General features: G+C 44.8%; 1 protein-coding gene and 1 non-coding gene across 11 annotated transcripts; one reads left to right on the top strand and one right to left on the bottom strand.

Annotated features, from left to right (window-relative positions):
• Positions 1-2,690: 2,690 nt before the first annotated feature.
• STC1 (stanniocalcin 1) lies at positions 2,691-14,161 on the top strand. 10 transcript variants are annotated; one of them, XM_064585377.1, is made up of 8 exons: positions 2,691-3,016; positions 3,364-3,383; positions 4,313-4,479; positions 4,580-4,758; positions 5,013-5,155; positions 5,851-6,062; positions 11,997-12,214; positions 12,401-14,161. In XM_064585377.1, exons 4-8 carry the CDS (start codon positions 4,680-4,682, stop codon positions 12,631-12,633), a joined length of 885 nt encoding a protein of 294 aa, XP_064441447.1. In that variant the 5' UTR covers positions 2,691-3,016; positions 3,364-3,383; positions 4,313-4,479; positions 4,580-4,679; the 3' UTR covers positions 12,634-14,161. The 10 variants fall into 10 exon arrangements, 9 of the variants coding, with proteins under 9 accessions (XP_064441447.1, XP_064441448.1, XP_064441449.1 ...); XM_064585378.1 differs by lacking the exon at positions 3,364-3,383 and adding an exon at positions 4,161-4,174; XM_064585379.1 differs by lacking the exon at positions 4,580-4,758.
• Positions 14,162-26,024: 11,863 nt separating this feature from the next.
• LOC123849103 (U6 spliceosomal RNA) lies at positions 26,025-26,128 on the bottom strand. The gene has a single exon (XR_006791944.1). It is a non-coding gene; the product is annotated as a U6 spliceosomal RNA (small nuclear RNA).
• Between the last annotated feature and the right edge of the window lie 1,566 nt (positions 26,129-27,694).

Raw genomic sequence — 27,694 nt, forward strand, 5'->3', positions numbered from 1 at the left:
CGTGAACATTCAGAGAGCCTTGAGCTGCCGTTTAGGTACAAATGCCCAACATAAACTTTACAACTGTTCTTCTTTGGGAAGAAACGTTACATTGGGCATTTCTCCTTAGACCTCAGTTCCTTTCTGTGATGTTCCCAAGTGCACTGATGCTCATGCTAGTTACATTCACACCAAAGTGGCTGGCCGCTGTTGGGTTTCTTCAGTCGACAGCTTATCTCCCCTGTGAAACACTTCAAACACCCGGCAATGAACCTCCAGGTACGTGACAGTCAATGAGTGAAATAAGAAGGAACAATAATAAATCAACATCAGAGAAAAGACAAAACACATCCTGACACTTGTAGGACACTGTGTTTTGGTGGATTCCCCCAGGTAATGGGGGAAAGAATGTGGATGGGAGAAATCATCACTCTACACCCTACCAAGCCAGTAGACCAACATGGGGAAAGGCCAACAAGGGAAACAAACAGGGCTGCCTTGAACAATGAGAAACAGCTAAGGAGGTAGAGAATGCTGAGGAACAGAAAACAAGATCCTCAGGAGGGAAATGCACGCATCTCTCCTCTTGTTCTCCTTCTAGAAGAGAACACTGAACTATATTATATTGCATTGCCGTCTGTCTGCCTCTCCTGCCTAAAGCAAAAAGGACAATCTCTGAGCTTCCCAGATACGAACTTTCTAAAAAAATGAAATAGTCATAGCTTTTTCCCAAATTCTTTCAAAGCAATAACCGCAGTTCACATCCTTCCCACACTGACCCTTCCTTGAAGCCCCTGCCATGAAGCCTTCCCCACATCTCTACCCAGTGTGGACCAGGACCTTCTCTTACCATCCAAGGTCCTGACATCCTGACCCTTCAGGAAACATGACTGAGGTTGACCACCTTTCCAACTTGACTGCAAACTCAACAACAAGAGTCCTTACTTTTCCTTCTCCTGTATCTCTTCTCTGTTACCCTCCCCCACTCAGCCCCCAGCACCCAGCCTAGAAGGTACTTGAGAAATGCCAATACTGTCAGTTAATCTAAATTGAAATGTACTTATTCTTTAATGAAAATGTGAAAATTCCCTTCCTTGCCTTTAGATATTTCCTTTATCCTTTATTTCCTCCATCCTTTTTCTAGCAAACTTCATGCTTCCCAAACAATCCTTTTGTGTAAGTGGGGCGGGACTAGAATCACTCAGCACGCCCACTCCCCTCACACATACAGAGCTGAGTCTTGGTTTGTGGTTAGTAGAGTTGGCATTCTTTCCTCAACCTTTGAAGATTTGGGGATCTAAACTAAAACCACTGTCTGTTTCTTTGCAAGATCATCTTGCTCCTGTGTCTGTGATTCTCCAATGGCCCTTTCTTATTTATGTCCTAAAATTTTGTAAAGATTTTCTTGCTTAATCCCTTCACTTCACTCCAGTCCTTAATGCAATGCCCACTTTTTTATTTTACCCTGATAAGTCCTCTCCTGGATCATCAGCCTCCTTCACAAGCTGGGGACATACCTCAGTGTTGCCAGCTTATAAGGAAATACGAGCTTCTACACTAGGCATGATTTCTGATGCCACTGTAATTTCCCCATTAAGTCTACAGCTTATCAGTCTTCTCTCCTACACATTCTGGTCTTTTCCTACTCCTTCTTCCCAGTCCTGCCTGCCCCCATACTCCCTCCCCGCCCCCAAGAAATGAACTGGTTTACCTAGCAGGTTTAGTCTTGCTTTGGCCAGCTTATTGTTTCAATGTGATTATGAAGTCCCCAGGCTTGAAAACACAGTTTGTTAATTTCCAGGCATTCCCAATGTCTCTCTGTTGAGCCTGGAGGTGTGCATGTGTGTACCTATGGTAGCTAACACTCCTAGAGTTAATCTTGCCGGTGACTAAAAAGATGGACTCGAGGTTAATTTGTGTTACTGGAGAACCATAGTTTTAGAGATGTAAGTAATTCTAGATTCCAACGTGGGCATTTCTCAGATTTGGAAACAGAGGCAGAACAAGGTAAAAGGACTTGACCATGGTTATAGAGCAAGTCAATAGAGGAATTGGGGCCACAGCTCAGAGCCGTCCTATCCCAGTCCATCAGGGCCCTTCCACTCACATATGTCCCTCCTCAGGGGCTCATATATGTGAGTGAGAACTCCGGATGCCCAGATGCAACCAGAGTGCATCACAGACCCAAATGTATGAATCAACGAGATGGGGACAGTGTTGTGCATGTAGCTTACAACACAGACAGTATGCTGGAAAAATCAGACCAAAACTGCTATAAAGAGGTTAAATTAGAACCCAGAGAGACCACATTCCCCATCCTGCCGATGCTGCCCCCCCGCCCCCCGCTGCCAGTAGCTCATTAAAAAAAAAAAAAAAAAAAAAAAAATGGATCTCCCAAAGCACCTTGTTGAGATTTTCATATGATTTTCCTTTAGTTCAATCAATACACAGTCATCCCTTAATTCCGTGAAAACAGCTTTTCACACGTCCATGCACACACTGTCACACACACATGTAAAACATTGGCAGCAGGTACTTTTAATTTGCTGGAAAATATTTCTAAGAAGTCAAACAGCTCCAGCCCAATGAGCGTGCCCTCCGATTGGCTAGCCGGACCAGTTGAGGGACCTGATTGGTCCCTGATCCTAAGGACCGATAAGAACGGCTATAAAATCCCTGGGTGCAGCTCTTGGGCCCCCAGTTTGCAAAAGCCAGAGGTGCAAGAAACAGCCACTGCAGCAGGAGCAGCAAAAGCGTCAGCAGGAGCAGCATCAGCGGCAACAAAAAACCCTCATCAAATCCTCACCTAGGCTCTCAGTGTATCCAGATCCACATCTTCACTCAAGCCGGGAGAGGGAAAGAGGAAAGGGGGGGAGGAAAAAAAAAAAACCCAACAACTTAGCGGAAACTTCTCAGAGAATGCTCCAAAACTCAGCAGTGCTTCTGGTGCTGGTGATCAGTGCTTCTGCAACCCATGAGGCGGAGCAGAATGATTCTGTGAGCCCCAGGAAATCCCGGGTGGCAGCTCAGAACTCAGGTAAGCGGCAAACCCAGGACCGGTTTCTCCCCCAAAGAGCTGTCCTCATTTGCCTCTCGCTTTTGCAACTGTGTCTGTGACGGCTGATCTTGATAATAAATGTGCTTCATGCCTGATGGCAATAAACTGCCAGTGTAATCCAATAGCCTTAGGAAGTGGAGCTCCTTTGTTTAATAAATTGCATGCAACTAACGAAGAAGCTGGGCGCTCTGCTGAGGGTATTTCATTGCATAAGCCTAGCCTGATTGCCTGAAATCTGGCACGTACCCTCTTGGGGGGGGGGGGGAAGGGGGCGGGGGAAAGGCTTGAATGTTGGCATGCTTCAAAGCGCTCTCTATACTTTCCAGAAGCTGAAGCTGATCTTAAGGTGAGACATGATTTGTCAGATGCTGCTCCCCTTCCTTCACCCTTAAGACCCCATAACTGGACTTCCCTGCCCCTTCAGAGAGCACACAGAAAGCTCCCTCTGCAGACAGATGGACGAAACCGTAGCCCTCAAGTCTGACAAATCCCGGGCAGATGCAGAGAAAACCCTACACATCCCACCCCTGACACTGCTCCTTCTCCTCCTCCCGGCTTCCTCGTGCTTCATTAGGCTGCCCGTGCAGCCCCAGGCCAGAGGGACCCTCAAAAAAGAGTATTTGTGAAACGTAGCAGCAGTTTCTTCAAGGGGAAGGTGTCACTCTGGTTCTGACTCCCGGGGCAGTTAATTGTGTATTATCTTGGCCTCTAGAGGACAAGAGTCCCTAGGAAGCCGGTACTAACACCTCTGCCTTTTGACTTCACTTGTCCGGCTTGCTCCTCTAACATTGCTGCCCCCACTCCCCCAACTGTCAGTCGAGATGAGATCGCAGGTGTCCAAATGCTGCAGACAACCCTCGCCTGCGAAGAGCACAGGTCCCTGCCTAGAGGAGGGCTTTGCTTCACTTCCTTTTGTACTTAGTTGCTATAGAAATGCAGTGATTCACAATTCGAGCTTGCCTAAAACAATAGCAACCCTAATGCATATTAAAACTGCTTAAAGCAAAGTTATAATTTGAACCCGTGGAAATATATAATTAGGGAAATGACTTGTAACATCCCAGAGGCTGCGGGTGGTGGGAGGGGGAGGGGAAGCCTAACCGAACCACGCTTTTGATCTCAGAGGAGAATCCTATGGTATGAAGACTGCAGATCATTTCTTGCCGAGCTGCTTGCCAGAACACCCCCCTTCTGAAGGAGAGAAATTACTTTTATGGGAGATCTTATCCAGAATGTAAAAAGCCTCATGCAAGTTCTTTGCGGTTTTTCTTCCAGTCTTGCACAAGGGGTGCCTTGGCCTTGTTATTCCACACCTGTGTTTCTCTTTTAAAAAAGAAATGGCTTTTAATATGAGAGAGATTATGCATACCTCTAAGCACTGTCCTATGGTGGGGGTTGGGATGAAACATGAATGGACCAGATCCCTTTCTGCCAATGGGAAGGTAAGTTTTAAAAGCCCTAAATCAGAAGGGTCTCCAGATGAACTCCGGGCAAAGTCTTCTCTGCCATTTAGGCTAAAATTCCATTCTTATTACTCTGGAGTGCATTTTCGGAAGCCAAATGGACTCCCTGGCCCTTCCACTTCCGAAACCTGCCCACCAGCCATCGCCTCCTGTCTTCCCATGCTTTCGGGCGCTAAGGGATGCCCTTTGATGCTACAGAGCTGCTTCAAGCACTTGCATTCCGCAGATTCTGGCCTTACTTCTCCAGCCACCAACATTGTATGTAATGGTGAGACCAAGAGGGAAAACTCACGCCCTCCCTCTCCTTCCATGTGCTCTTGCTCTTAGAAGCCAAGAGATCTGCCTGCCCCACTCTTTCCACTCCTACCCCCTCTGAATGGGTCCCTCTACTGGCCCCATCGCAGACATCTAAGATAGGCTCTTCTGACCCCTTGTCCTTGATTCTTGCCACCTTGACCCCTTTGAATCACCGTCACCATTTGACCCAGGCTGCACGGATTCGTCTCTTTCAGCTGAAGTGGTTCGCTGCCTCAACAGTGCGCTGCAGGTCGGCTGTGGGGCTTTTGCATGCCTGGAAAACTCCACCTGTGACACAGATGGGATGTACGACATCTGTAAATCCTTCTTGTACAGCGCTGCTAAATTTGACACTCAGGTAATAAGACCTTGACCTTGACCCGTGCCTCCCACGGGCTGCTTGTCTTTAACACCCTGTTAGACTATTGTTCTTGGGAGCCAGTCCCGTGGGGAAGCCGCTCTGCTTCTCAGCGTCCTCAGCGTCAACTCTCAGCTCCGGCGTGTGCACGCACACGCACGCACGGGCACACATGCGCACACACGCGATTTTGAACAGAACCCAGAAGGTCGGTTCTGTACAGGACACTCCCCACCCATTCTAATGCACGAACGTACCATACTGAGAGGCCTTATAACGCAGGGGTGACGAGCAGAAAATCTCTACCTCTTCAAGAGGAAATAAAACGTACTTCGAACAAAGAAGTTCTCCTCCCTGTACGACCTAGCATACTAGCCTGTGAGTTATCGGAGTCTCAATCCCAAGAAGACAAAGCCATTTCACAGCTATTTTTAAGCTGCGGGGTGGTGGATTATGGTTCGTCTCTTTTTTTCCCCCGTCTCGTTATTTCTGTGGAGCTCAATTCCGAAGGTAGGCAAAGAGAGTGGGGACATTTTTTTTATCCTGGTCGCGGCGTACAATTTTCTCACTGCGAGGACATGCAGATGGCCGTGAGACAGTGCCAAGGCAAGCCCCCTTAAGTTCCACATGCTTATGCCCTGTTCTCTCTGGTCAGCTCGAGCTAAAGCTTCTCCCCCTTACCCCTTGCCTGACAGGGAAAAGCATTTGTCAAAGAGAGCTTAAAGTGCATCGCCAATGGGGTCACCTCCAAGGTCTTCCTTGCCATTCGGAGGTGCTCCACTTTCCAGAGGATGATTGCTGAGGTGCAAGAGGAGTGCTACAGCAAGCTGAACGTGTGCAGCGTCGCCAAGCGGAACCCCGAAGCCATCACCGAGGTCGTCCAGCTCCCCAATCACTTCTCCAACAGGTACAGAATGAGTCCGCTTTTCTGCAATGGTGTGGGGGGTGGGGGGGAGGCGGGGCTTTGGCAGAGCCAGACACAGAAGGGGGTTAATTGCCACAGTCATGATCTTATTTTAGCTTGCAGCCTTCCCTGCTTTTGCAGGAAAAAAAAATATGTTTGTGATTGGTTGTGACAGCTTAAGCAGCCTGGATTTTTTTTTCTCACTGTGATAGAAAAAGTTTTTCCATGCAGCTAATAGAAAGCTTCATCTGCAGCATCCTTGGGTGCATTTTCGTTGTCAGTTTCTCACCATAAGCATGAAGGGAATTGGGAAGTTTATGGAAACAAGATTGTGAGACCTCAGATTTGGCTGAAATTACGGCTATGCACGGTACAATTGGTCATTATTAAAACCCTGGTCAAATGTCATGATGCAGACTTTTAAATCTGCATGTATTCTGAGTCGGTCCCAAGCCCAAGCACGTATTTCAGTAGGTGGCCCAGAGTAAGCCATGTCGCTTCACTGGGACTCGGATTTCCTTTGTGAAAAGTGAAATGGCTGGACAAGATGACTCCCATGTTCCTTCCCAGTCCTATGTTATTCCTTTCTCTAATCCAAGATTTCCCGGAATGGTGTTCTGGTGACTGCTCAGTCACATTCTCATCTCAGTATTCTCACATGACCCAAAGCCACTGAACTAGTCATACCTGAGCACCAGCCTCTCTGTGCCTCTGGCTACGGTCTTTGCCAGCCAGGAGAGGGCTGACATCTCATTCCACGGTCTACAAGGTTTCCCAGCAAGACCTGGGCTTCCCCCCATCTGTGATGAAGTTAAGAGAGGTGTCCATGGGGCTGGGGTGGAGGTATGACAGGTACAGTGGGGGCGGGACAAGTTCAGCCTACTGTGATGCCCCGCAGCCTAAAACTTGATTCCCAGTCCTGACGCGCTAGGATCCTTTGACTCTCCGGACAAATCTGCACTGACTGACAAAGATCAGTCGTATTGCATGTTACCCGACCACCTGAGAGCTAACACAGGCTTCCCTGGTTAATTTCCTACCAGGTGCTGCCACCCTTCTTCCAACAGTGGCAACAGCCCACTCCTCCCGGGGCTGACCAGTGATTGAGTCAGGCACACATGTGCAACTGGAAGACAGGAAAAGTAGCTCTTCCTTAGGGAAATGCCTCCTTAGGGAAATGCCCCTGACATTAAAACTTTGTGAAATTTCTGATCCACACTTACCTACACATTAAGTGCTCTTCAGAACCTCATGTCAATTTATAAATTTGTTGGTTCAGTACTTAGAAGTGACAACGGGTCCTAACTGATTTCCTCAGAATAAGAAAATCAAATCCAGCATTTATCTCAAATGGCCTATCTCTTTATATTGACCTTGTTCTTAAAATTCTCCTAAGAAGAATCTGGTTACACCTGAAGAGGAAAAAACAAAACAAAACAAAACAAAAAAACCAACCCTGGCTAATTGTTGGAGACTCCCTTCACCATAAGGAAAAAAAAAAGGATTCTTAGCAGACAGGGGTTAAGGACAAAGTATATATTTGTGTGGTAGTAACTGGGGGGCAGGGGTATGGTGGCAGCACCATTATTATAAGTCTAGATCTTTAAGGATCCTGTGACAATTTGTGACTTATAGCAAATAACCAATTTGGAGGCAATATGAACCTCTCTATTTCAACTGAGATCATATCTTCCATTATGAAGGGAGAGGTCTTATAGAAAGTATGATATAGATTCTGTACTGGTGATCCTAAATATCTAAGAAGAGACTAGTAATAGGAGTTTTTAATCCAGGCCACTATTCCTTTCAAGGGGGTGGGGGTCTCCTTTTTACCACCTTTAGCAAATGGTCACAAGGAGTCTTGTCATCTCCCTTTTCCATCACAGGGAAATCACACTTACTAGGAAATTGGGGAAAAGTGGCCATCCTTTGAAGACCAGAATCTTCCATGCATCTCTTTCTTCAATTATTTCACTTCAACTGGCTAATATTATTCCTGCTCAGAACTGTAGAGATTTCCGGTTCCCTGCTGGGCTTGATTTGCTCTATTTAAGCTCCTCACTCTCCTGAAACATCCTGCTTTCCCAGCCTCTGCCCCACCACAGATACACACGAAGTTGTGCCAGTTGGCACGGAATTGTGAAGGGAAGTAGTTACAGGTTCATTCCACCTTCCTGTGACTTATCTAGCATGAGATTTGGGCCTGGGAGAATCCAAAAGCCTGTGACTGGACCAGGAGCCAGAATAGGGATGTTTTCCGTGAGAGAAACATGCTCAGAAGAGAAAGGAGAGCTGGATGTCCCCCCTGGCTGAATTTACAAACTGCTCTCTCAACCCTGAGGGAGAGCAGGCAAAATTGATCAGGCAAGCTGAGCAGTGTGAGGCTTGGGTAGAAATCAGACCAATCCAGATCCAGAGTGGGAAAACTGACGAAGCTTCCAGCTCTCTAGGGCATGGATAGGGAACAGGAAACAGAAGAATAATATTGATCAAGGGAAACAAAGGACTATTTATAAACCCTCACACAGAACGTTCCTAGGCAGTATGTGTGTATTTGGGTAAGCATGGCTGAAACAGTAGCTATGGAGAATATCTGATCTTATTTTTTACCAAGAAAAAAAAAAGTCTGTGAGGGAATTTTCAAAGTGGGAAAAAGAAACATGCTTTAAAAGTCCTTTCAGGCTGGGTGATCAGAACCCTTAGCCCACCAAGTCCCTGCAGCACATCCCGCCATCCCCTATAAAGGTGAAGAAAGGAATCTCCTTAACTAGTCCTAAGTCTTCCTGCAGAAGATGGTCCTCAAGCAGACCTGCACCATCTTTGTTAAATTAAGAAGGAATATATATATCAAATCCCTAGAAACACAGAATGTCATAGCTGGAGATGATCACAGAGGTTATCTAGACTAAATACCTCATTGTGCTGATTTAAAGAACAGAGGCCCAGAGAGGAAAGTGACCCGCTACAGGTCACCCAGCTAGTGAATGACAGAGCTGGGCCTAGAACGCATGTGGCCTTGAACCAAGCCATTTGATTCTTACTTCAAAAATGGCAACCAGTAGAACCTATAGGAAATATCCACAATCCAAGCGGAATAAAAATAGAAAAAAAAAATAGAATACCAAGGAGAATTGAGTAAATGTGCCCCGTGGTGATCAACGATTGCATTTGTGTACATTCTCTTCTCAAAGAGAAGGCATATCTTACCAACAGCTATAGTGACATGAACAGTTGGTACAAGATGGTGTCTAGATTAAATACATGACAATTGCCAAGTCAACTTTTGCTGGAGACGCACTCTCTTAAAAAATCTCACTTGGTGACTTCTAGATAGGAAAGGTCTGTCTCATTAATCCACACAATCCCAGAGGTCAGCGCCCTTCCTGTGTATTCCAGCCCTTAATGGAGAGGCGCGGGATTAAACTGGCACTCACTCTGGCCAATGATGTGGGCATTAAGGCGGCTGGACAGGTTGACAGGTTTCCCAGACTTGGAGGAGCTGCTAATGGAGCCATGGACATCTTCTATTCCAACAAGCACTCTTAACCTGCCCTTGTTGGGTTCACAAAGCTCCACTAGAGAAGCTAAGGGTAGATTTGGGGACAGTCACTAAGGGTGGTTGGGCTGACAAGGCCATCATGGAGAAACACCAAGAACAGGTGTCCTATCTGGGCAAGCAGAGAAAGCAACAGAAAAGATAGAAGCCCTCAGACAGGGAGAGTGGGGCCCAAGGGACACATGTGGCCTTAAAGAGGTGAGGCTTAGTTTCCTTACCGGTGTTAAGATTTCATCACCCAGGCAAGAGCTTTCAGTGTTGAGCTAAGGAGAGACCGTCTTCTGCAGTTCATCTGGGGGCAGGGGAGGGCAATCTGTTGTGGACAGTTCTTTCTAGAAATGGAAGGGTTAACTTCTAAGTTATAAAGTCCTGGTTGGGGGTCAGGAGGGTGAGAGATCAGAAACCTTATTCTGTAAGATCTAATCACCCTGTAAAACAGATGCAGAGATCAAGGGGACCCATGTCCTCGCAGACCCCAAGAGTAAAGAGGTGCCTGGGGATCTATGTGGGTGTGTAGATATCTGAAGCTGTTGGTACAAAGTAGTTTATTCTCAGTTTTTCCAAAACCATTTTTCTCCCCATTTCCCCATCCAAGGAGATCTGCTTTGACTCATGTGCTTTATAATTCCAAAGGGTTGGAAAATGTGATTCTGTGCCAGAGAATCCCAATTTTAACAACAGCTGGATATAATCCTCCCTCGGGGGAGGGGTAGAGCCAGGACTGTGTCCGAGACCCAGACAACGGCACTTTGCTTGGGGCCCCCAGCTTCATTCTGCTCACTCGCAGGAGGGTGACCGCTCTGCTTCATTACCCGTGTTCCACTCTGTTTACCGTACATCCTTGAAAGGACCTCTCTGGGGGGTTAAGTTATTCTGGAAGGATGTTTGATCCTGTGCTCTGTGAGGTGAGTTAAAAATAAACAGGTTTCTTTTCATGGAAGATCTTGTGGCCCCAGCGACCTGCAGGCTCCTCTGGGGAAAGAGTCTCTCCACATCAATACTATAGGTCACTGTCATCAGGAGAGTCTCTTATTAGTGAACACAGAGCTAATGGGTTTTGACAAGTGCCACCTCAAAACGGAGCAAACACATCCCAACTCAAATTGGAAAATTACCTGAACTGTCTCCCCGATGAGCAAGACAAGGAATTCATAGGCTGTCAGTATCAGTCTGTGTCTGAGCCGTAACACTAGCCACAGCGTTCCGTTTGCCTAAAGAACTTGCACCTCAGACAAAGGTGATTGGTACCAAACACGAGGTTTTTTGGGTAAGACCCAACCACACCTACCTCTAATTTCTCTTTCTGAAATCCTGACTTATTGGAGAGAATTATTATTTCTCAAACTCCCCATTTCCTCCATGACCACAAAATAAATCACCAAATGGACAGTAAGCAGGCAACAGAGCCCTAGGACGCCAGCACATGAGGGTTACAAAGAACAAGGACACAGATCCTGCCTTCAGTAAGTTAACAGTTGAGCAGGGCATGCTGACCTGTGTGATGCTAACCAAGTGTCTGTAAAATGCTCAGAAAAGGAAGAGGCCAGCAAAAGCTAGAGCAGTAGGGGAAGACTTTGGAATTACTGAAGCAGCAACCATCAGGGACCCGCAGTCCCTCCACTTCAGGGTCCTCATTGCCTGGCATCTGGCCTTCTGACTACAATGTCCCTTGGAAGGAAGACTGAGAATGGGATCAGTCAATGGCCATTAGCAAGGCTAGCTGAGTATACGGTAGGGAAGTTAAATCAAATAGAAAAATGCACAAGACACTGAAGGCAGTGGCCTCCTTTAAAAATACAAGTTTAGTCCAAAACCTTCGTGTGCCAGTCCGCCTGCACACACACCACCGAGCAAAAGGCGGATCGCAAAGATGCATCAAAATACCGGCAAATGCATGTGCGTGACTGTTCATCTAACAGTCTCACCAGGGCTGGGCTCACCTCATTACATATTTGACTAAGTCCTGCTTCTACCACTAACCCTTCACATGACCTTAGACAAGTCACTGCAGCTCTCCCACCTTCGTTTCTTCTTTATAAAATGAGATGATGATATATAACTACTGTATGACCTCTGTGATCCCCTCCAGCTATACGATTGTGTGTCTCTAAAACTGTTAGACATTGTTGGCAGCCAGTTCTTCACAAAGTGTCACCTAAGTCTCCTGAGCATTAAACTCGACAGCTGTCTCACGTCCCGTGGCAAACTAGGAAACGTTGCATAAAAGTTAGAGCCGAAAGCCACCTTCAGCTGATGAACCATCTGGATTTGCATGGTTAGGGCAACTGGGGATGGGTGTCGGCTGCAGCCCGGATGAAAGGCCGGGTCTTGCCTTGCCCTCCCTGATTGACTGTTGCATGTGCTCTCTTTCCTCAATGCAGATACTATAACAGGCTTGTCCGAAGCCTCCTGGAATGTGACGAAGACACAGTGAGCACCATCAGAGACAGCCTGATGGAGAAAATTGGGCCCAACATGGCCAGCCTCTTTCACATCCTGCAGACGGATCACTGTGCCCAAACACACCCGCGAGCTGACTTCAACAGGAGGCGCACCAGCGAGCCACAGAAGCTGAAAGTCCTCCTCAGGAACCTCCGAGGTGAGGCGGCCTCTCCCTCCCACATCAAACGCACTTCCCATGAGAGTGCATAAGCAGGGAGAGGTATTCACAGCCTCGCCAGACTAGCATCATTTTAAAGGTGTTCACACATCGACTTTGAGTGTACTGTGCCTGGTTTGATTTTTTTTTTTTTTAAGTAGTTCCTATTTTCTCTTCCCCTTCCAGAAAATTGCATGAAACGAGGCTTCTGTAATCAATATCCCAACATTCTGCGATGGCAGCATTCCCACAGACAGAATATGTGTGATCTTTCTGCCTCTCAGCAGGAGAAAGTACCCTCTTTTATCACGTTCCTTCCCCAGGTCCCCTCAGACTCCTCTCAAACACAAAGCATTTGCATAAGGCCCAGTCATTGTCATTGGAAGCTGTGGGGCCCTTTAAGATGGTTGCCCCAGTAGAGTTAGCTGATGAGAAGCGACTTAATTTAAATGCATGTCTTAAATGCCCATAAAGGTGTTAAATGGAATTCGTGTGATGAATCTGTGCTGGCCATGGACGAATATGAATGTCGTGTTTGAATTCTTGATCTCTCATGAGCTAGTGTCTTACGGTCTTGATCCTCCAGCGTGTAATTTCCTTTCCAACACATTTACCAAATTGCTCAACCCTGGCTCTTCAAGCGGGTTTTGAGCCTGCATCTTCTTGCATCTAATGAAAAACAAAAAGCTAACATCTTTATGTACTGTAACTGCTCAGAGCTTTAAAAGTATCTTTAACAATTGTCTTAAAACCAGAGAATCTTAAGGTCTAACTGTGGAATATAAATAGCTGAAAACTAATGTACTGTACATAAATTCCAGAGGACTCTGCTTAAACAAAGCAGTATATAATAACTTTATTGCATATAGATTTAGTTTTGTAACTTAGCTTTATTTTTCTTTTCCTGGGAATGGAATTAACTATCTCACTTCCAGATATCCACATAAATGCTCCTTGTGGCCTTTTTTATAACTAAGGGGGTAGAAGTAGTTTTATTCAACATCAAAACTTAAGATGGGCCTGTATGAGATAGGAAAAACCAACAGGTTTGTCTGAAGGACCCCGGGTAAAATGTTAATCTCCCAGCCCACCTCAACTCAGAGGCTACTCTTGACTTTGATCTCTCCTGAAACGGCTCTGTCACATCCATCCGGGAATCACAGGAACCCAAAAGAGCATCCCTTTGGGCTTGGACCACTTACAGTGAGTGTGATAAGGCCTAGTCTATCTTGGGAAGTGGCAGTTCCTGACTCGCCCACCACCTTTCATCGGTGAACCGATGATGGCGTGGGAGACTTTCCCTTAAGTCAGTCAGGAACGAGTCAGTCAGCCTTTGGGTCTTCAGTTCCGGGGACTTGGGGCTGAGGGGGTATAAAGAACCCTGGGCTGTCCAGCCTTAATAGACTCCTCTTACATTTTTGTCCTGTAGCACACTGCCTGCCAAAGTAGTCCTGGCAGTTGGGCTATCTCTGTAGGATCGCAAAAAAAAAAAAAAAAAAACAACCAAAAAAAAACCAAAAACCAAAAACCAAAAAAAAAAAAAAAAAACGAAAAAAAGACCAAAAAACAAAAAAAAAAAAAAAGGAAAAGGAAAAAAAAGAAAAAAAGAAAAAAGAAAGAAAGAGGGAAACAGAGCTGGTGGTTTGATTATTTCTGCCGTGATGTTTACAAGATGGCAACCACCAAAGCCAAATGATTAACCTATCTATGAACAACAGTAGTTTCTCAGGGTCACCGTCCTTGAACCCAACAGTCCCTTAAGAGCGTCACTGCCCACCAAAGGTCAATGTCGAGGGAGGAGGAAGGAGGAGGGGTAGGGCTATAGGGGCCACTCCAAACTTGCTTAGGTAGAAACTATTGGTGCTTGACTCTCACTAGGTTAAACTCAAGATTTGACCAAACCGAGTGATAGGGATCCAGGTGGGAGGAGGGAGGGCACATCTCCAGAAGAAAATGAAAAGCAATACAACTTTACCATAAAGCCTTTAAAAGCAGTAACGTGCTGCTCAAGGACCAAGAGCAATCGCAGCAGACCCAGCAGGAGCGGTACACGCGCCGCCGCCTTTGTCCCCACACCGCCTCGAAGCGTGCTGACATCAGATTGTTAAGAGCATTTTTATACTCAGAACTGTCCCATCCCCAGGTCCCCAAACATATGGACACTGCCTTAGCCTCTTGGAAATCAGGTAGACCATACGCTAAGTTGACTCTCCACTCCCCGCCCTTCCTGCCCCGGCCCCCCACCCCCAGGCCAGGCTGACTTCTCCCAACCAGAAAAGCTATTCAAGTTTGTGTGTCGTGTCCGTTTCGCAAACCCACGAAGCCAGGACCCCAATGCGACAAGTAGTTCACGAGTATTCCTAGCGAAATTCTCTCTTACTTCAGTCCCAGTAGATTCTCTCTTTTTGCTGTGACCTCTTCAAACCGTGGTACCCCCCTTTTCTCCCCACAATGATACTTCTATATGTATCTATAATACATATATCTACACATATGGAAAGCAGCAGTTCTCACAGTGTTGCTAGTTTTTTGCTTCTCTTTTCCTCATCCCATCCCACTCCCTCCAAACCCCCCTTTAAACTTCCAAAGCTTCGTCTTGTGTTTGCTGCACAGAGTGATTCGGGGGCTGACCTAGACCAGTTTGCATGATTCTTCTATTGTGATTTGGTTGCACTTTAGACATTTTTGTGCCATTATATTTGCATTATGTATTTATAATTTAAATGATATTTAGGTTTTTGGCTGAGTACTGGAATAAACAGTGAGCATATCTGGTATATGTCATTATTTATTGTTAAATTACATTTTTAAGCTCCATGTGCATATAAAGGTTATGAAACATATCATGGTAATGACAGATGCAAGTTATTTTATTTGCTTATTTTTATAATTAAAGATGCCATAGCATAATATGAAGCCTTTGGTGAATTCCTTCTAAGATAAAAAAATAATAATAATAAAAATAAAGTGTTACATTTTATTGGCTTTTTTTCTCCCCAATGTCTTTCATTGTTATTCTTTGAAAACTTCTTGAATGAGACTTTGAACATGAAGTTAACAGCCGATTAATTTCTTTAAAGTCACAGATTAAGTGCCAATATGCAAACGAATGTAGTTTAAGTCAACACTTTCCAAATTTCCTTTCAAGACCATTTGGTGGCTCCCGTTACCCTCACAATAAAATCGCAAGCCAAACTCACAGACTTCAAAGAAGCTGTATGGTCGGGACACCAGTCGGCTCCCCGGCCTCAAGACTCACCTCTCCTCCCAAGCAGTGAACTCCACGCTCCAGCAGCACAGCAGTTCTGCTAAGGCCTGTGCTCTCTTTCCCTTCCAGGCCTTTACTTACGCTGTTCTCACTTTCTAGCAGACCTTGCCCTCCACCCTGTGCTCAGACCGGAAGTACCCATGTTCAGTCACTGATGTGGTCCTAGCACTGCAAAAGCACAAAGACGCAGGATATCCTTGATAACTTTTAGAAGGAGTTCGGGAGAGGGGAAAAAAGACAATTAAATCAGTGTGACAAGGGAGGCAGATGGTTCTGTGGCGATGAGGATCTGGCTCTGGGGTCGGACTTGGGGGATTTGAGATCTGGCTCTGCTACTTATTAACTGCATGATGTCAGATGACTTAATCTCGAGATGCAGCAGTTTCTTCCTCTGTGCAAGAAGGTAGTGATAACTATCCATAGGGCTCTTAAAAGAAAATAAGTGAAGTGCTTACATGTCCAATACACTGGATTGCTCACTAAGTGGCAGCTATTACCACCCAGGAAAGGGGATGAGAGCAAAAGGAGGGAACTTCCCATCTTGAAAAAGCGGGGAGAGGATTCACAGCAGAATGACATTTATCTGAGTCTTGAAGGATGGTTACAAGTTCAGTCACAGAAAAGCAGGGGAGGGCTAGTGGGGTGTAGTTTTTTCAAGGGGAGTTCTTATAGAGTTTGGGGTTCTTTTTTAATTAGTGGATTTTCTCTACATTGTAAATTCAAATGGGGACATTCTTCTCAATAGCCTCCAGACTGCATTTTCCCAAGTTCGGAGGGGCCCAGGACAGCTAATGAATATTTAAAGTTGTCGCTATGAGGCCAAAACTATGTTGGATTTGCTTTTCTCTGACCAGGCCCAGGATGAAGAACACATTGATTTCATTCTGAGCCTTCATCCTCAGTCTTCTGTCAACGTCCGTGTATGCAGAGAGGCTGCTTACTACACTTTAGTGTTTAAGAACTGAGACCTGAGATTTCCTTAATCCGAATGCAAACCCTAATTCCCCGACTATCTCTGTGCCCTTGCGCCAAGTGTCTGACACCTTCACACCTGGGTTTTTTCAGCTATGAAAATAGCCCTATGAAACAGAGATAAGTAAGAGGCCCTACCTCCTAGAGTCTTGAGCAATTAAATGAGTTATATATAAAGCACGTAAAGTGTCTAGCACATAGCAAGCTCCCCCACAAACAGGATTTATTGCTCACTCAACAAATGGAACTATACTATTTACGTGCATACTATCACCATCATTTAGATTTTACTCCCACCCCTGACGTGAGTCTTGAGGTGCCACTTGGGCTTCTTTTGTAGATCACTAAACATTACTGTTTAATCAAGATCTTATGAGTTAGAATGATGGAATATTACAACTTACCCAAAATGGCAGATTATAATACATGATCATCAGTATCCCATCACCAAGCTTAAGAAATAAAATAGCATAGATAAGATATTCTCCTATGTGCCCTCCTGAAGCCATTCACACATTAAGAGCCCATGCAGTGCCCGACTAGCTCAGTCAGCAGAGCATATGACTCTTGTTCTCAGGATTGTGATTTCAAGGCCCTCAGTGGGTATGGAGATAACTTTAAAAAATAAATCTTTAAAAAGAAAAAAAAAAAAAGAGTCCATGATTAAAATGTTTTGAAAAGCCATGGCTTAAAGTGATAGAATTTTTCAAATCATTGAAGTATACTTAAAATTTTTTGAATTTCTATCAGCCTTTCAAAAATGGAGTTGAAAAGATCATGAAACTGTCTGCGAATCTGTGGAATAAGAGAACAGATCAGGTTGTCCCTCCCAGGGGACCTGCATGAACGCCCTAAGAGCTACCAGCATAACTCCTGAATCGGTGTTTCTCAGATTTACTGTGCATACAAGTCACTGGGGAATCTCATTAAAATGATTCAGTCCTTCTGAGTGATGCCCCAGAGCCTGCATTTCTAACATGCTCCCAGGTGATGTTGATGCTCCACGATGGATGCTTTGAGTGGCAAGGCTCCAGCTGTTTCAATATACCGGAGTCAGTTCCTCATTCTGAGAAACTCCACACGGCCACTACAAGGATGTCGCTGAAGTGCAAGCATGATCATTTCCTGTCCTTGCTTTGGTAGCTCCCCATTGCCTAGAGGACAACTGAGCATCTTGACTTCAAATGGAAGCCCCTCAAAATCTAGGCCCATCATTATCTTTTCTGCCTCATCACCTTCACATATTACTTCACATGTATCATTCTTTCTAATGAATATTCTTCTCCCCAAACTCTTTTTCATTGGCCAAAGCCCATGTCACCTGGGAAGCTCTCCCCAGCATGGCCAAGCTTATAGCCAACTGCACTGCAGAGTGCTTGCAAAGAGAGAGAACTTGGTTATCCTTGTGTTCCAGTGCTTAACACAAAGCAGCATGAGCTAAGCATCTGTGAGTAGAGGACAGAAGGAAGGAAGGAAGGAAAGAAGGAAGGAAGGAAGGAAGAAGGAAGGAAGGAAGGAAGGAAGGAAGGAAGGAAGGAAGGAAGGAAGGAAAGGAGGGAAGAAGGAAAGGAAAGGATTCCATTACCCACCAACTAATCTATGACTTTTCCTCCAGTAGAATGCTGAGCCTTAGCAGCAATAGCAGGGTATGCTGGGGCATGCAGGGCATGTTGCCATGGTGAGTAGAGAAATTAATTCCAGGTGCCATTTGGGTATCTTTTAAGTCTGCCAGCTTATAACAACACCACATAATTCTATTCTTTCCAGCACTAGCCCTGATAAAAGTTTACACTTGCTGTTACTTTCTCCTGGTAACCTGAGCAACAAAAGACTCATCAACAAACATGTTTAGATATTTGCTAACTTTGTGCAAAGCATCATACTAAAGAGCCAGAACACAGAAGGAATATGACCATCTGCAAGGCAAACTACATTTTGTTTTCTTATATCTTTAGTTATTTTGTCATACAGTTATTCTCATAATAGCCCTCAATTCACTAATTCTTCTTCCCTATACTCAAGCTTTGCCATGAACTGAATTCCCCATGGCCCTTTGATATCTTACCCCAAGAAGAACTTGAGTGCCAGAGTGAGGCATTGGCTAAGCCTACCCCACCACTCTACTATAAAGTCTGAAGAGCAATGCACATCACTCCACTTTTCAAATAACTAACTGAAGCCCAATTATTGACTAAGTTATCAGCTGAATAGCTATGTACTACTTGACATCATACCTGGAGGCAGCGTGCAGCAGGCTAAGCTGAGAACTCACTAATTCAGACCCCTGCGTGCCAATGAAATGCAGCTCTGCTCCCCACTGTGTAATAAGGGATTTGTGGCTTCCAATTGAGGACAGAATGCTATTCTCAACTCTAGCACAGTTAAGTCATACTGCAAGTATACTCTGCTTTAGTAAAACCAGATACAGTATATGTCCCACAGAGACCATCAGGGTTTCCAACATTTGGTCAAAATCTTGGAACCAATTCCATGACAGCCTGCTCATCTGTCTTGGGATTTCCTAGAAACACAGTCACTCCAGGCCATGGCTCACCCCCTCCGCACAGGCCTGAGCTCGTCCCTTCCCCATCCCCTATCCATCAGGAGACTTCTAGGACTATTTGAAAAGCCTGCAGCTTGCTAATCCTTTCATGCCTTATACCTGGTCATCCAAAGTCACCACTCAAGATCTAGCCAATGTCTAGCCCCTCCCGTCCACGTTTTCTTTTTTTTCAAATAGCTTTAATAGTATACAGTACAGATGAATTTCAGTTTTAAAAAATAATCAAATCAACTTTATTCATATAACTTTCTCATTGAATGTCCACATGTTTTTTAATGCTTTATGCCCCTTCTCCCTGAATGAACCTCCTACTACTATCCTCCTTCCAAAATCTGCCCATTCCAAGGTAATTATCTTCACCTTCTCTTTTAATATCACCTTCAGTTTCTTGTCTGAAACCCGATTCCTCAAAAATCATTGTTATTCTTCCAAATCTCAAGCCTGATGAGTAGGGCCCAGAGGCCACTTTGTCCCAATGCTGTTCCAGACTGATTTTGCCACTGTTCTATAAAACTGCTGACCTACTAAGGCTTAGGCTGCTAGGTGCTGAATGTTTGCGTCTCCCTGAAAATTCATTTGCTGAAATCCTAACCCCTAAGGTGATGGTACTAGGAGGTGAAGCCTTTGAGAGATAACTAGGGTAGAGCCCTCATGAATGGGATTAGTATCCTGATAAAAGAGACCTGAAAGAGTTTGCTCAGCCCTTCTACCATGGGAGCACACACCGAAAAGACAGTCATCCACGCACAGGAAGTGGCCCCTCACCAGACATCACATCTACCATCATCTTGATCTTGGACTTCCAGCCTCCAGAACTATGAGAAATAAATTTGTGATGTTCATAAGTCACTCAGTCCATGGAATTCTGTTACAGCAGTCCCAAAGAACTGAGATAGGCCATCTGGCTACCCCACTTTCCTCCTCTTTGTCACTGTTACCCAGGCCAAGTATACTCTGGAATGATATGGAGAGGAACTGCCTTGTAGAAGATATTGATAACAGGCTCGTGATGGTCCTTTTCACTCTCAAGTCACCTCATCGGTCTGGACAAATTCAATATTCATGAGAATGCTTCATCCAGTGCTCAAATTCTTAGTCCTTCCTCAGCTCCACCTCATAGCCAAACTCTGGAATCAGGAGGCACACCCCAGTATGGCTGTGGTTTACTCTGATTGGTCCATTATCATACCAAAATGTATTAAATATTAACCTTTTCTGACAATGGTACAATTCAGAAATCTTAAATCCAGAATCTCTGACTGCAACATCCTTCCTTTATGGCTCTCCTATTCACTTATTTGCACTGTATCAGATCTTTAACCTTCCTCTGACCTCAGGCCCTTGACCTTTCTGCATTCTCCTGATCTCCCAAAACCTGTCCTATCTTTATCCTCTCTGCTCAGCCTTCTCCACATGGTTAATCACTTCAACCACGCAGTTGCATCACCCTCAAATAGCTTGCCCCATCAATCTCTGTCACACTCAACTGGAAAAATCCCAACCCTCAGCTAGAGAAGAAGATCAGAAAGCCATGCACAGATTTGGTGTCACTTAAAATTGATCAGCTTAATAGGACTTTCAGTGCTGCCTGGGAATCTTCTTCTCCATCTCTGTTCAGCTCCCTTTTCCACTCTCCATAGCAATGGTTAAAACCTTCTCCAGTCCCACCCAGCCACCTCCCTAATAATGCCCAGCAGAAAATCTTGCCTCCCACTGCACAGACAAAATAGAAACCACCACGGGAGATGTCCCTCAGTTCCCTGCCACCATAGCCATCTACATATATCCTTTTATATATTTCCTTGCCACGAAAGGTGCAGAATCTCTCTTCCTGTCTCAGAATAATGAATCCACCTGAGGTCTGGATCCCAGCCCCGTTCCCCCTCATGCAAGATCCCTGGCCTTCAGGTGTCCCTCTCCCTTTATGCCTCCCTCCTCTCAGTGCTGTCTTTTCTTTCAGCTGCCTCTCTCTCTCTCTCTGACTCTCGTAACCACACCATCTTCTTTAAAGAGATGTCTGCTTTCAGTTCCATTTCCTCACCTTCTATTCACTCTTTGATTCTTTAGAATCTGGCGTCCACCTTCCCTGAAATGACTCTAAACTAGGTCAAAATATCTCCTGTTGTTAAATCCAAAATCCTTATCTTATGTGATTCATCTGCTCCATTTGGCACTGATAAACATTCTGTCCTCCATAAAAGGCCCTCCATGACAACGCTTCTCAGTCTCTACTTCCCCTTCCCATTCCTGAGATGATGGAGTTGTTCAGATTTCTGTGCTGGCCCTTCTTCTCTTTTCCTCCAATGTACTCTCCTTTAGCACTATATCTACTCACATATTTCAATTCCTGTTTATATGTTAATAACTCCAAAACAGTATTTCCCTTGAAAATGATCCACATATCCAACACAAATCCAACTGGATACTTCCTCTCTGATGTACAATAGGCACTCAAAACGTAACATATCCAAAACTGAATTCTCCAAACCTCCTTCATTGTGAGACTTTCTCCTTATCTGTTTTCCCAAACTCACAGAATTACATCTCCATCCACCTGAATACGGTCTTTGACTCTTGCCCCCTTCCCTCTTAGCAAATAGATTTCCTTCTAATTGTCTTTCTAATCTGTCCATTTATCCACATTCACATAGCTACTGTCTTAACTTAGGCCTCATTCTCAAAAGCCTCCTAAATTCTCTTTCATGGTTCAGGAATGCCCTCCCTTTGCCCCCAAATGCATTCCCTCCTTTGCAGAGAGGAAATCTGATTCTGTCACTCCACTGCTTAGAAACCATCATGGCAACTCTTAAACACCAGAAAAAGATGCACACTGCACACACTGAATATAACATAAAATGCTAGATAATTTGGCCACTTCTTGCTTTTCAGACTATCTCTTGCCAATCAATTCAAACCCATCCTACTTCTCTCACTGTGTGTTCCAGCCATGTATGTAGTATGTGCAGTTTCATGTGGCTAGAAGGTTACATAATAAAATGTTGATAGTAATTGTTTTTGTTTAAAGAGTTGCTTGCCGGGGCACCTGGGTGGCTCAGTTGGTTAAGCAACTGCCTTCGGCTCAGGTCATGATCCTGGAGTCCTGGGATCAAGTCCACATCGGGCTCCTTGCTCAGCGGGGAGCCTGCTTCTCCCTCTGACCCTCTTCCCTCTCGTGCTATCTCTCATTCTCTCTCACTCAAATAAATAAATGAAATCTTAAAAAAAAAGAGTTGCTTGCCATTTTGGCTTTGTCTTTTGCAGCATGGTTTGTTTTTTTTTCTACAATGTGCTATTTTTATAATAAGACAAAAATAAAATTTTAAAGAATCAAAATCGAAAAGCAAGCCTTAAACAAATCAGTCACTTACTGCTGTAAAACTAATTTATTTTTACCTTAAAACATCCAAAATATTAATATCATGGTCTCACCATATACATTTATATAAATGTCCTCTTCAAAGTAGCAAATGCCCTTGTCATATTTAACTGACAGCTCTTCATATATACATCCAACAATTTTGATATTTAAAAGATATGTGTCTGTTCCAAGAAAACTGCTGAATCACACAACTCAAGGTCAAGGCAATTCATATATCATGCAGCATCATTACCCAGTTCCTAGTAAGTGCCAGGCTCTGTATTCATCATGGTCCAGGACTAATAATCCCCTTCACTCCTACAAAATAATAACAGCTCAAAATTTTTACCAGTGTTTTTTTTTTTATGTTAAAGACTTTATTTATTTGAGAGAGAGAGCACAAGCAGGGGAGAGGGGCAGAGAGGTGGGTGAGCAGGCTTCTCGCTGAGCAGGGAACCTGATGCGGGGCTCAGTCCCAGGACCCTGGGATCATGACTTGAGCCAAAGGCAGACGCTTAACCGACTGAGCCACCCAGGTGCCCTTTTTCCAGTGTTTTTAATGAGTAAAAAACACTTCCTACCAGGTTACAAATTTGTTGTTCCTTTCCATACATTGATGAAGCCATCAGGATGACAAATACTTCGAGCTGTTTTCCCAAGTGGAAAAATAAATTCACACCCGATCTTTGCCCCCTCCTCGCTTTCTTGGCTATGCGACTAAAGGCAACCATTTGCAGGGTAGCTTGCTGTAGGGAAGATGTTCTACCTGTGCTCAGGGACCAGAGCAAAACCAACTGTCTCGCTTTTGATCAAACCCATTCCTCAGTCCTCATTATTCTAGTGAATAACAAACTATCTTAATATCCTAATGAACTAAAATCACTTGCCCCGTTAGACTCTAGAAGGGAAGTAGCAGACCTGGAAGTAAAGTTTTACAGGACCCACAGTCACTCAGTGACAGACTGTCAGAGAAACAAATATGGCAGTCTCCAACCCCCAAAGCAGAACATATGCTTTGACAAGTGACTTAAGAGGTCCATGAAGAAGGACGTTGGGAGTCTGCATATCTCATAAAATCTGGGCTAGAAGGTGACCACACCCAAAAAAACCACTCCTACTCCAACCACCCCCACCCCATCCACCTTTTAGGAACATTTCATCTCTAACAACAAGAAATAAGAAGGCTGGGCTCAGTGCACAGAAATGGAATTAGCGACAGTGTCTTGCTCTAAAGCTTTGACTAGCTGCAGTAAAGCCCGAGTTCCCAGCTCCGCCTCACCTCACCTTGCCTGCGGGAGCCCAGCATTGCCAGCACACGCCTGTGGCCTTGGGCTCAGTGGCCGTGGCAGTAGTGTATAATCCTCAGTCAACTTCTCTTGAACCCTCTGACCCTTCTCAGCAAGTGCTCCTGGGCTCCAAAGCAAGCCAATCCTCACCATCTTCACCGTCTAGTCCCTTCCCTAACTTTCTGCCCCCTTCTTTGTTCTCCTGTAGATCAACATGTTATATAACTTAACTGGGTTCTGAATCTTGTCTGAACCATGGCAGACTCAGTATACTCGGAGAGTAGAAATGATCTCCCTTAAAATAAATTCATGGGGCCATTTAACAGAGTAGCTGCAGGGCCTGGCTGAGAGCTGGCATCTCCCGCTGCCAAAACCTAGTTTCCCTTTATCTTTCCTTTTGTTCCACTTTCTTCTCGTTTAAGGTTAATGTGGCTGGGCTTTTCAAAACAGGTGACTCTAGCTATGTTAATAAAGCAAGGTGTGATAGCATCTTCCATGACTTCAGATGTCAAACACTGAGAAGAGGGAAAAGTACTTTTAAATGACCACATCCTCTTAATAACATTCCAAGGGAGAGACCGCTTATCTTGATTTTAATTTTTCAGTCTCCTTTTATCTCTTCCTCCAAAAATATGGCTGAGAGCAAGATCACCCATGAAGCACTTATCAGAAAGACATTAACTAACATTTGTGGGAGCCAGCTGGAGTATGGGGCAGATTGAGGGCAAGGACTGGAGGGGGAAAAGTGACAATGGTACCTGATGAGAATACGCTTTCTACTTTGTAAGGCCGGGCATCATTTATAAACACAGACTTGAACACATTGAAATATTAAAGTTATTTGAGTAAAGCATGGCCTGAAGTTCACCTCTGAATTTCCTCTGAAGAAAGAGCTAATCAAGCAAAATGCTTAGGACAGACAAACTTAGAGAGAAAATGTTTAACTTATTTAGAAATTTAAATTGTTTTCAGTCCCCAAAGAAACTCTGATTTAAAACAATCATTCTTACCTCATGTTTAAACTGTGGCTTTAAGCCTCTGTTGGCCAACATGACAACATCTCCCTTTATATGAAAGCCAGACTTCCAGAAACTTCAGCATTGGTCAGTGTTGCTCAGAGTGAATGATCCATGAACCACATGTACCGGAGGTACCTGGAGTCTTAGGCAGGTCTAGGCCCCATTCCCCCTTAGTCACCATCATCCCAACCCTTTTCCTGACCTTTCAAATCAGAATCTCCTCCAAGATTTAGTCTGGAGTCTAGAAGCCCTTCCGGGAAGGCATTTCTGGCAGCATGGATGGATATACGTGGTCAGGCAGAATTTGGCCTATAAAAGGCTTCTAAAGGATTCAGCTAAAGACAAAATTGAAGAATCCTGGACTTCCAGTACTAGAGACCCAACTATTGATACCTGGACAATGACCAACAACACTTTCACTTACTAAAGAGAAACTATGGAGCCCAACGAGGCTTCTAGATCAAAGGTAAGAGAAGTTAGGAATTAAAGACCAGAGACAATGACAATGACCGGGCAGAGGTTCAAGTCCAAAGACGGAAATCCAGAAACAAAGATCAAAACCCAGTGGCAAAGCAGTTGATCAATAACTATAGAAAGAGCTGTAGTTAGCAGCAAGATGGACATGGTGGTGTGCTAAGGTCTTCTGAGAAAGGGGCTTGTCCAAGGCAGCTTCGTCCCTGAGCTGGGACAAAACATGTCCGCATAAGCTCACAAGCACATCTGATTAACAAGAACAGATGAATACTAATTAAGAGCCCAAGCTACTCCCAACATCAAGTCTCCCTGAACTCAGCATCATACAGGAGTTTCCATAAAAATGCTTCATGTTAAATGTACAATGCCACCAACGGCTACAATTCATCATCACAGGGAAAGAGGACAGGGACACAGGCACTTGGGAGGGGAAGGAGCTGACATCACATTATATCCCCAGGCCAAGTTTTAACAAGGGCAAGGTAAGTCATCATTAGCCCAGTGTGCAAGTTCCAGCAATCAAAACACTCAAGTCCAGGCTCAGGGGAACAGGCACACCTGTAGAGGAAGTACACTCATTGCTCAGTGTTGAGCAATTGACCAGCCCTCTCTGTGGCTTTCTCCAGCCTATTAAGTAACCCAGCATTGTAGGCAGCATGAAATGACATAAAAATCCCATTCTTTGAGAACCTAGCAGGGGCATTACACTAGCATACTATTTAATAGACCCAATAACACTGGGAAACAAGCCGTGCTATCCCCATTTTACAGATAAGAAAGCCAAGGTACAGAGAAGATAAGGGATCTGCTCAAGAACATTTCTGACAATTTTTCTTTTCTTTTTTTCCTTTTTTTTTTTTTGGCCTTTGAAAAAATATGGAAGGCTTCACAGGTTTTCATGTCATCCTTGCACAGGGGCCATACTCATCTCTGTATCATTCCAATTTTAGTATACGTGCTGCCGAAGCAAGCGCTCTGGCAATTTTTCATGCTCAAAACACTCGTCATACATTTTTCAGAAGCTGCTTCTTTTATAGTAAAAAAACAAATCATATGGCAATTTCATTACTTTTATCATGAAAAAGGGCTTTAGAAGTTGGGTACACATATGCATATACAAACATACACCACCACAGCCTCCATCTTATATTGAGTTTGGGAAAGAGAGAATTTCCTGTGGATTTTCTTGAATGTCCCTCTCTTGTTTGACCCAAACTCTGCAAGGAAACCACTGTGATTACAACATGCATAAAGCTTGCATTAGTGTTCCGAAGTACCAGAGCCCACTCACACTTTGAACCCAGTTCTGTCCAACACCCAACAATGCTTTTTCCTATGACACCATGCTGCACCGCTGCACTTCCACTTCCTTCGGCCCCGGCCCCAACTCTCTCCACTCACTGGGATGTTACCCAAACATCAGGACCCAGTTCAAATTCCTACCTTCTACAGAAGACCTTATGTGAGCCATCAGCCTGTGCTACCCCCTTTCTTCTCACTTTATGGCAAGAAGGGACAGACTAAGCAGTCAGCACCAAGACAGGTGTTTGTGAGCAAAATCAGAGATGGTGCAAGCCTAGGCTGCCAGGAAACTAGAAAAAGGGAAACAAAACAGAGTGAAAGCAGCCAAAATAGAGTTAGGGCTAGTCTCAAGTCTACCTAGCAGGCAAGGCAATAGAAGTCATAAAGCTTTGCAGAAAATATTGAGGAGGAAGAGTCCATGAGTCAACCCCAGGGTTTGAGATGACTGGTGCTAGCAGGCAGACCAAGTATGGGAGCGGTGGTGACCTGGTCATTCCAGAGTCCATCCCAAAGCTGCCTTGAGTGCCAGACCTCTTTTGCCACAAAGGGGGAGCAAGGCGATGGAAACCCAGAATCTGACACCATGATTTCAACCAGCACCCCTCACCCAGAGGTAGAAAGTTTCCCTGCGTCACAATATGATTTTCGGGACACAGGAAATGGCACTGACGGTTTCCATATTTACCACCACACCAATGCCTGAAATGTCTTTGGTTGTGAAACAGAACTTAATGGCTTTTATTAAGGATGAGCCTTGAGGTGCCATCAACTGGAAGGGAGGAATCAAGAACTCCTTCCCCAGGATCAGAGTGTTTGAAAGGGAAGAACTTGGCTCCAGAAAGACAGAAAACACAGACATCGTGGAAGGCAAAGCGGTGTGCAAGGTGGAAAAAAGGAAGTCGGGCATTTCATAGTCTCCATTAGACCTGCATCAGCATAGCTCCAGATGCCCCTTCCTTCTCATCCGACTGAAACTGGCCCGGGGGCAGGGTGGTGGGAATAGTCAGGAGCCAATATCTGATAGAGGCTCCCTGTGCACCTGCACCCCGCCCACCACGTGCCGCTACAGATGCCAGAAGACACGCGTAACTGAGAGTGAGCTGGCCCTGAGTTTGTAGCTTGGAGATGTCCATACTATTCCTGCTGTCACTGATTTTTCTCTGTGATGTTGGACAAGTGCCAAAACTTTTCTGTCCTTTCATTAATTCATGAACAATATGTCTAATCCCTGTCTCGTA

Source organism: Mirounga angustirostris, unplaced genomic scaffold (assembly GCF_029215605.1).
Source record: "Mirounga angustirostris isolate CCGP_5_RB_7025 unplaced genomic scaffold, mMirAng1.0.hap1 SCAF_2, whole genome shotgun sequence".
NCBI lineage: Eukaryota > Metazoa > Chordata > Mammalia > Carnivora > Phocidae > Mirounga > Mirounga angustirostris.

What these genes read in the sequence shown, in the direction of transcription:
- STC1 (XM_064585375.1), top strand. Translation starts at nt 2,899, where the DNA reads ATGCTCCAAAACTCAGCAGTGCTTCTGGTGCTGGTGATCAGTGCTTCT. An exon ending in GGTGGCAGCTCAGAACTCAG is followed by an intron (nt 3,017 to 4,312) that starts GTAAGCGGCAAA and finishes TTTTTCTTCCAG; the next exon opens with TCTTGCACAAGGGGTGCCTT. An exon ending in CCTCCTCAGGAACCTCCGAG is followed by an intron (nt 12,215 to 12,400) that starts GTGAGGCGGCCT and finishes TTCCCCTTCCAG; the next exon opens with AAAATTGCATGAAACGAGGC.